Consider the following 10,000-nt stretch of genomic DNA (forward strand, 5'->3'; position numbering starts at 1 on the left):
AATTACGTTTTCCAGAAACCATAAATCTAGACTGTTAACAAATGCTGATTGATCTTACTTCAACTTCAGTAATTGTGTAGTTCGCATGATGCGTTTTCTTGAAAATCTGATTTTTCTTGTGAACAAACTCAACCCAGACTTGGCCCAACTCAGTGAAGCTTTTTCTTCCTTTCTTGCAAAGACACAGAAACCAACCACAGCTTATCTCTGCACTCAATGATACCACAAACTCTTGCTCGTGCGTCTTCAGTAAGATACTCGTAATAATGTTGATAATGAAACCCACAATGAGACTTATAATGATAGCAATGATAATAGCAATAATAACTTAATGATGATGATGATGATGAAAGTAATGACAATGATAATAACAATAATGATAATAGTAATACGCACATCGGGGGTGGACAATGAGATAGGACACATTCAGAATTCGACTTCATGCAAATTGCTAATATTAGAAAGGCGAACCGCGTTGTAGTTGATCTGGATGGTTGTCGGAAGCGACCTGAGTCCCTCTTTTTTTTCGTGGTTTGCAGGACTCGAACCCGCAAGCCACGAAGACGATACCGAAAGGAAGCTGACGTCACCTCAGATCAGAGGTGAACAGCGGCTGGGGCTATAACTCAAAGTGGATGCCCTTCCTGACCTCTGCGTTGTTGTCAGGTTTCGAACACAATCCCGAAATTCACAGGTGGTTACCAGACACACGCGCTGCCATTGACCCATAGTGGTTCCTGTATCATTCGGGAAAGGTGGGCGTATTGTGAAGTCTTCTGTCTTTGAGCAAGGTTGCTGTTGCCTTCAGTTGAAAATATATATATATATATATATATATATATATATATATATATATATATATATATATATATATACTGGGATATAAAAAATGCTTTCGTTTAACAAGTCTGTCATTTGGACTCGAACTATTGGCTGTGCGAACGCTTACCACGAGGCAATGACGTTACCGTTGTACCACGCTGACCGTTCTTGTTCTTGGCCTTGTCTGACAAGGGGTTTCATAAGAACATAAGAATGGAGGAGACTGCAAGAAACCATTATGCTAAGATGCCGAGTTGTGTTATACTTGTCGAATTGCTGTCGTGATGGATTTGCTTCTTTTTCAGATGACTCTCGTCACTCCTTCTATTCTATCTTGTTCCTTCATTTTCTGAAACTTCATTACCTCTGAAGTTAATTTCATCATTCTACTGCCTTGATAATCATCCTATCTATACTTCTACAGTGCGTGTGTATGTATGTGTGTGTGTGTACGTGTGTGTGTGTGTGTGTGTGTGTGTGTGTGTGTACCACCCCATGAACTTTAATTCATTGTTCTCCAAAGGTTTCAAATATTCTTTAGCTCTTTCTTTACTTCCTTGTTTTAAAGATTCCTTAAATTATCACTTTTTTCTGTCGGCAAATTTTCTATCGTGGGCGTTTTTAGTTTTCCCCTCTGCGACGCCCTAGGTCCCTTGTTTTGATAATTTTCTTCCTATCTTTCTTCTTGATCTTCAAGAGTTGTTTCCAATAGAGTAGTTAACAATGGAATAGACTTAGTAACGACGGGGATGATAGGTAGTAATCGACATAGAACTGCCTAGTGTAGGCCTTATGGTCTCGTGTAGTCTTGTTCATCCTCATGTTCTTATGTTCAGAGCGAATTTTCCATAGTTCTCTGTAGGACATCCACTACGAGTTCTTCATGTAAAGAAATGAACACATGAAGCAATTTCTGTAGGTGGCATTCGCAAATATATTTAATGATCATTTCTCAGGATCTCGATGTTACAATTCGTACTCTGTCCTCTCCAAGGCTCCTCAAGTCTTCCTTGTTTCTCACCTTTTACAATCTACTTCGCTTTAGAACTATTCTTGGATACCTCCCTATCCATTTATCATCTTCTCTTGTATACCGCGTCATCTAACTAATTACTTTTTACACTACCTTGTCCAAGGTGAATGGAATCTTCCTATCTATCATCTATCCTACCTTATCCAAGATGTTTCGTGCTTTGGCCACGCCGAATGTTTACGATATAGAAAAGGATTTCAAGGTAACTTGAACAGGAAATACTTTTAGAATTCAAATCCATCGTGGCTCAAATCCCCAGCTATATCGTTCTTAATCTATTACTTGATATTCTCAGTTTGTCAATAATACATTTAATTTTTTTTTCGTCTGTGCCATCGACACAAGGTACAGTCTTTCTCTTAATGGCCTCTACTTAAGCGTATTCTAGAATGTCAGGTAAAGTTTCGTTTTAAGAAGTTAACCGGTCATGGCAAGTCGTAGAGCATGATTAGAAATCTTAGACGGGTTGGGTGGATGGGATTGAACCAAGGGAGACGCATGCAGTCGTTTAGAACTTCATCTTTTTATACCAATTCGAGCCTCTAGGTAAGATTTTTCTATTTTACAGATTACTGTGTCAACGTGTATTTATACATGCAAAAGCGTATGCACATAATTATGTAGCCATGTGAGGCGTCTCCAGAAACAGGGGAATCCCTGCCCTTTTTATTGGTTTCCAGTAAAAATGGCGAGGATGCCCCTCTGTTTCTGAAACGTCTCATATTTGCATGTATAGATCTCTGAATAGTGGTGAAGAATGTCTAGTCATTTTCGAACTTGCTTTGTACCTCTGCATTGATCATTTATGTATAATCTGCGTAATCAAACATTCAGTCAAGATAACAATATTGCATATTTCAGAAACTATAGTCTATTATGAAATGGACGTGTATCCATATTTAAGATTAATTTGCATTGCGTGCCTCATAAACATGCATATGTAGAGATCAACAAACTTTCTCTTTAGTGTACAGTAATAAGTGCATGAATAGTGCTGAAGCTGTTCCTTCCATTGTCTGAGGCAAGCCTGTAAATAGTAATCTAAGCCTAAGCGCAAACTGAGACGCAGGCGACACAGGCGACACAGACGACGGAGCTCAGAGCCAAGGCAGAGTTCCTGTTGCTGAATTGAAGTACAGATTGAGCTTCTCTCTCATTCGAAATGCTGCAATAGTAACATCTGGAAGCATTTCAAGTGAGAGAGAAGGTCAAACTTTACTTCCATTCAGCAACAGAAAGTCTGTGCTGCGTCGCCTGCGTCGCCTGCGCCGCCTGCGTCTCAGTTTGCTCTCAGGCTAATAAGCGTGTACTCTTGGTGTCTGTACGTACAGTATGTTGGAGCAGGCTTATGTTATATTAAATTAGTGAAATGAAGTGGTATGTGAATGCGAAACAGTTTTTAGTGAGTAGCGATTAATCAGACATGCTTGCGATACTTTAATACTAATGCAGTAGTCAGTTACGTTTAAGTGTAATACGTCATCGTAAAGCAGGGGTCACCAAACTTTTTTTTTTTTTTACAGCGGGCCAGATAACTGAGAAAATAACGAGCACCAGTGAACTGATTTACATTTAACGACCACAACTATTCCAAGCCATCAACGTCGAAAAACTCGAGGAGGCATACATGCAGAAATTGATACGTGGTACAACTAAGGACTCGAACCTCCGCTGGCACGTAACAAGTGATAATGACTTAACCGATTGCGCTATCAGTTAAGTCACTGACACTTGCTACGTGGTAGCGGAGGTTCGAGTCCTTAACTGTACCACGTATCAATTTCTGTATGTATGCCTCCTCGAGTTTCTCAACAGTTATGGCTTAGAATTAAAGTGAATTGTGATTGATAAATGTATGTATGTATGTACATATATATATATATATATATATATATATATATATATATATATATATATATATATAACATACAATGAATACACAACTAGTTTCTAGAAAAATAATAATAATAATAAAAATAAAATTAAATAACATGTACAGTGCTACGGCGAGCCAGATGAGCCGACCTCGCGGGCCGAATCCGGCCGGCGGGACGTAGTTTGGTGACCCCTGGCTTAAAGGAATCAGGGCCTAGTGTTGAATATCCCAACTGACAAGTGGAGGTTCTGTTACGTCCGCTGTGCCCTGCCAGGTGTCTTCTCAACGTTGATGGCCTCCTTCCACCTCCGACGCCATATGGGCTACTTCGTGATACAAGTGTATGCGCCCTCCGTCCTTATCAACGTCCTCTCGTGGGTCGCCTTCTGGATCAATCGCGAGGCTACATCTGACCGCATTGCCTTAGGTAAGATGCAGCGGCCGGCACACGGCAGGTAAGAGAAACACTCAATCGACACGGAAAGAGTACTTATATCAACATGGTACTGAACGCTGCTTGTAGGTAACTGAAAGGTAGAGTGTATTTAAAGGGTATCACGTGGAGAATTCACTGAAGATCATTTGGTGAGGTTTTACATACACTAATGTTTGGTAGAGAGTACTGAGCACACTGCCATGGATGAAGATCATACCTGGAGTTGTTCTCATGTATTCTTTACATATTTGAAGACATAAATGGTCCTCGAAGGTGCATGGAGGTTAAATATATATGAGAAACTTCATGACGTGCTAAGTCGTTAGGTCAGTAAGCTAACTACTGTCTTTAGCATGCCCTCAACTGTGTGAATACATACTAGAACATTAACAACTCTAATCACCTAAATGCCAGTGGTTCAACAAATGGTGACAAAATGACTGTGGTCCGGCAATTACTAATGTTTGGAAAGGAAATGATAGGTCCTACATCGGAAAATACCTGCAAAGGAAACAGTAAGTTCTACACAAGGAAAACATTACGTGACCAGAAGACACTCACTTGTGAAAATCGGAAAAATATTCAGAACAATTGTCCGGACCGTGATTGTCCTGATACGCAAATGTCCGGGCCGCAATTGCTCAGGTACACAGTTGTCCTTGTATGCAATTATTTGGTACGCAAAAGCCCTGGTACACAATTGTCCTTGTACGCAATTATCTGGGCTGCAACTATCCAGGCCGCAACTGTCCGGGACGCAATTGTCTGGGACACAATTGTCCGGGACACAGCTGTTCATTCACCGAAGAAACGGCAACGACCTAATGAACTCGGACAATGCAAAGTTGAGCATCAGTTACCCTGACAGACTGAAAAATGTGTTAAGAAGCAGTGATCATACGGACCTTTTAGCTCCTTATAGTCAAGGTAGGTTTAGGTGAGCACAAAATACACTGTATTCGAAGTGTTACGTTCTCTTTCTAAACTTTTTTGCCTACAAATGAGCATGGTTGATATATTGCATGCTATCGACTCTCGCAGTTGCTTGTTATGTATACTGTCTTCACATTCATCAAGGCTACATTCACCTTATCTCGGAGTTTGTCACGCACTACGCATACCACGTAGCAATTGGTTGTGCATTTTTTTTTGCTTCGTCTCAGGGAGGACAAGACGGCGTGTCACCTTATCGGCATTCGTGGGGAATCAGCGTGCAGGTAAGGCCAACCGAAGTCTACCTCTTCAAGGTCCTTCTTCATTTCTTAATCCGGTGTCACATTGTCCGGCGCGACCGTTCCGGCTTGTTGGCTCGAGCAGTCTCCCTTTCGAGTCATTAGACTCGGAAGGTTATGAGAGTACTTGAACCAGGGGGGAGATGGTGGTCGTTCTATCAAATTCTTGATGTCGCCAGGGGATTTTATTAACCGATTTGAACTTGCCCTTAGCCTGGCCACATCCGGCACCGCCGCACAGTATGACACCGGTATTACATCTACCCTGTGGCAGAGTCACGTACCGGAAAAATCTCGGTCAATCTCGCTCTTCCTTCCCATCCAACTTTGTTGTTAGGCAGAAGTGATTATGACCCAAGGAAAGTGATTGGAGTCCAGCGCTTTCCTTTATATTTTTGCCTCGTTATTCCTGTTATCTACTCACCATCCCAATCACACGAAGTGGGATGTGAGAAACTCTTGTCTCTGTCAGTTGTAGCAAGCCGCTGTGTTTCTTAAGGCCGATGTTGGGTCGCCTCCCCACTTGGCCTGGGCTGTCGGGAACCAACGCATAAAGCACGCAGCGGGTCTCGGGAATCGAACTCACGAACACTTTCTCATAAGTTCGACGCGGTATCCACTGGGTTACCGCGCGGCCCATTCATGACCATCATGAAAAGAATGCAAGAAAAAGTGAAGATACGCACGTCCTTTATGAACAAATTATTTTGGGAGCGAGCGAGCAATTCAAACTTTCCTTTTTTGAAATATACCAGAGGTATTCAAATATGTCAAGGGGTATAACAAGGGTCTTGCAGGCAAGGTCATCATATTAAGACAGCAGGACTCGTAGTAATGGATTTAAATTGGACAAATTTAGGTTTAAGAGGGAAATAGGCAAGAACTGGTTTACCAACAGAGTGGTTAACGAATGGAATAGACTTAGTGATAATCTAGTGAACGCTGAAACAATTGATTTTTTTAAGAGAAGATGAAATAACTTCATGCATAGGTATAAAAGGTGGTAAGGGACATGGAACTCCCTAGTATAGTCCTTATGTCTTCTTTCTCCTCCCCTTTTCTTTCCCCCTTTTCCTCCACAAATTCAGTTTAAACTCCTCACCTTTGCTCCAATTCTCTCCAGGACTTTTGTTTTTATTCACACAAGATATAGTGTGACTCAGAATGTCACTAAAGTATTTAGACCAGTGATTCCCAATCGGTGTGCCGCGGCGCCAAAGGGTGCCGTGAGATCAACTGAGTGTGCCGCCAAAATTGAGTGCAAAAATAATTTTCGTATTACCGACTCTGTCATCCATTTTTGTTCATTAAAGCATCAGTGTAAAGATGAGTATTTTCATATTATCCAGGGACAAAATTTTGTTACATTGATGTTGAATCAACAAAATACTGACAAACTAGAGTTTAGATTTTCTAATAAGGGTGCTGGGGACTTCTGAAAGGCTTAGGAAGGGGGCCTCAAGCCAGAAAAGGTTGGGAACCACTGATCTTAAGTATTGATAATGTAAGGGAGTTATGGTTGCTTGTGAATGCGCGTGGCTCCGATAGTAAAAGAAAAAACAAATGAAATGAAACGAAACGAAATTAAATTAAACAAAAAACAGAGCAAAATAAAAAATAGAACAAAATAAAATGTAAGAAAATGAAATGAAATTAAATAAGATTGAATAAAAGAAAAGGTTGGACGGGAGGAGGGGAGAAAAGGCATTTTGTGTTATGTAAACGATTTTGTGATGATTTTTTTTTTGTAAGAATGGTGATGTAGGGATTACAGATATCTAAACGCTAGAGTGGGAGATGAGCCGGTAGATGGAGTAGTAAAGAAATTTTGTTTTCCAAAAAGGAACTAAAGCGAATAGAAGAAGCTAAAGATGTATATTGAAATGGAAATAATTGTAGTAAATGTTATGTTTAAAGAGAAATATGGGCATAATTATGTATAAACCAAGTTGATTGGTGATGAGGTAGTCGAGGGTATTAGTGAATTATGTAGTGGTACCCAAAAGGCTGACTGGAAGAATCATGAGCATGAATATGTTCATCTCGTGGTGGTGGTAAGGATATTGAAAGTAATGAAATAGAAAAATAAAGTGAGACAGAGATGTGCTAAGAGTGAGTTGGGTGAAGAGGTGAAGGAGGATGAATAATGGTAGAAATTGAGAGATACATGTGGAGTGTTGCTAAAACAAAGAGAGAGTAGGAATAGAAAAAAATTGTTTCAATAAAGTATTAAATTGTACAAAATGGTATGTGGAATTTCACCGTAACTGTTCAACATGTACACAAGAACATAAGAATGGAGGAAACTGCAAGAGACCATAAGACCTACACCAGGCAGTTCCATGTCCCTTACCACCTGTCATCCCTATCCATAAAGTTATCTAATCTTCTCTTAAAATAATCAGTTGTTTCAGCGCTCACTACATGGTTGCTGAGTTTATTTCATTCGTTAACTACTCAGCTGGTAAACCAGTTCTATAAGGGTGGGATGGTAAGAAGAGTGGACGCAAGAGTTCTAAGCAGAGGACTGAAACAGCTGCGTAATAAAGGAGATGTGAGAGGTAATTTTTTTTATTTTTTATTTACAGATGCTAGTTGGCCGAACTGGTTAGAGCGTCGTTACTTGCGGCGGAGGTCGAGGTGACGGCAGTTCGAGCCCTACCACAAGCGAGTTGGACCAAGGGCATGGTTAATTAAATTCCACGCTACAAAGTCCTCTGTAAGGGATACCGTCCTAACCTCCTGATAGGTGGAGTTCGCGACATTAAACCGAGTTATCATCTGCAGGTGACAGTGAGTTTGTGACGGATTCCGAGCAGATACCAAAACAGTGACTGAGTTTGGAAGCGTATGCGAAGGGGGAAAGTAACAAGTGGTCAAAGTAGATACCGCATGAGGATGAAACTTTTATTTACATTTTTTCAAGGTACTTGAGAAAGCTTCAACAAACGAGATATTGTACATTTAATAAAGGTTCCTCATACGGTCACCACTCTGACCATTTTGTAGGCAATTGCCATTTTAAGTAAAATGTAAGTGATGAGATACACAAGAAATTATGATGGTTTGAAGAAGGAGAGGCACAAGGAAGTGGGTAGTTTTAATCACCTGAGATTGCACACTGCTGATTTTTTAATTATGTATGTGAATTATAAAGTAAAGGGGCCAAGTAACTCTGAGTGGAATGAAAAGTGTTATGCGAAATCGGCATTTGGAGGATACATGCAAATGTCTCCGTATTTAATCAAGAACTCCAACAAGAGGAACATTGCTCGATCAACAAATTGTTCACCCTAGAATCGCGTTTACTCTCCCAAAACTATTGGTAAATGAAAAGTTTCACACGGAACGGAACGAAGTAGACACAGTGGGCAAAATCCTAGTCACTACCAGAGATACCAAGAAAGTAAATGAGATAACCTGGGAACAGCCCGAATAGCAGGTAAAGTGCCATTCCTGTCGGGAGGACCTCATGCAAATCCTCCATGTAAAGAGGCATATCGGATGACCTTGCCTCTGATAAAGATTCTTCTACCAACCTCCTTCACAAGACCTCCTCTTCTTCCTCTTCTTCCTCTCCCTCCTCTTCGTCCTCTTCCTCCTCTTCTTCCTCTTCTTTCATTAATTCGGCTTTCAAGCATTGCTCGAAGTCAAGGTCTTCACATGTTTGTTGGTTTCGGGGAAACCACAGGAAAGTTGACCTCCGAAGTGAGATTGAGAATAGACTAAGTAACCATGTAATGAGCGCTGAAACAAGTGGTTGTTTTAAGAGAAGATGAGATAACTTTATGGGTAGGGATAACAGGTGGTAAGAGACATGGAACTGCCTAGTGTAAGCCTTATGGTCTCTAGCAGTCTCTTTCATTCTAATATTCTTACAAGAGTCTACACCTCGTGCAAGCCACCCTAGCGTTCGCAGGGTCTCGTTTTTCCTCGCCATCACTTTATGGATAGGGATAACAGGCGGTAAGAGACATGAAACTGCCTAGTGTAAGCCTTATGGTCTCTTGCAGTCTCTTTCATTCTAATATTCTTACAAGAGTCTACACCTCGTGCAAGCCACCCTAACGTTCGCCGGGTCTCGTTTTTCCTCGCCATCACTTCCGCAAGTCGAGCGTATAATTCTTTGATCTTGGGACCCACCCCACCTGACGTCGTCAAGGTTAATGGAGTGAATGATCTGTGGTCCACATTTTGTGTCCCCTCTCCTTATCGCTTTCATTTCGCTAATGAACGGACCCAAGGATTGGGTTTCAGTAACAGGGTCCCATAAGATGAGAGGTTCACATGTCGAAGAAAGCTTTTCGTAAATTGAGTTTCCGAAATAGGGCCCTCTTCTTATCATTTTCGTTTTGCAAATTGAGTTTCGGTAACTTGGTCCCATAAGATGAGAGGTTCACATATCGAAGAGAGCTATTCGCAATTTGAATTTCTGTAACACGACCCTCTTCTTGCAAAATGACTTTATGTAACCGAGCCCCATAGGATGAGAGGTTCACATATCGAAAAAAAAAGTTTTGTCCTTATGCCCAAAAACCTCTTGCACTGACATCCACTCATTCGATGGCTGACATCTTCCCCTCCTAGGGAAAGTAGTGTTG

The 10,000-nt window shown here is 41.0% G+C and overlaps 1 protein-coding gene across 2 annotated transcripts in view; it reads left to right on the top strand.

Moving 5' to 3' along the window:
* Nucleotides 1-10,000, top strand: part of LOC143036526 (gamma-aminobutyric acid receptor alpha-like) — a 297,723-nt gene that overhangs the window by 266,245 nt on the left and 21,478 nt on the right. The window contains exon 10 of one of the 2 annotated variants that reach the window (XM_076203989.1): nucleotides 4,006-4,158. The exons of the other annotated variant lie outside the window; for it this stretch is intronic. Coding sequence (XP_076060104.1) covers nucleotides 4,006-4,158 — 153 coding nt within the window. The remainder of the gene's footprint in view (nucleotides 1-4,005; nucleotides 4,159-10,000) is intronic. 2 annotated transcript variants of the gene reach the window in all.

Source organism: Oratosquilla oratoria, chromosome 20 (genome assembly GCF_046742065.1).
Source record: "Oratosquilla oratoria isolate Oo_2021 chromosome 20, ASM4674206v1, whole genome shotgun sequence".
NCBI lineage: Eukaryota > Metazoa > Arthropoda > Malacostraca > Stomatopoda > Squillidae > Oratosquilla > Oratosquilla oratoria.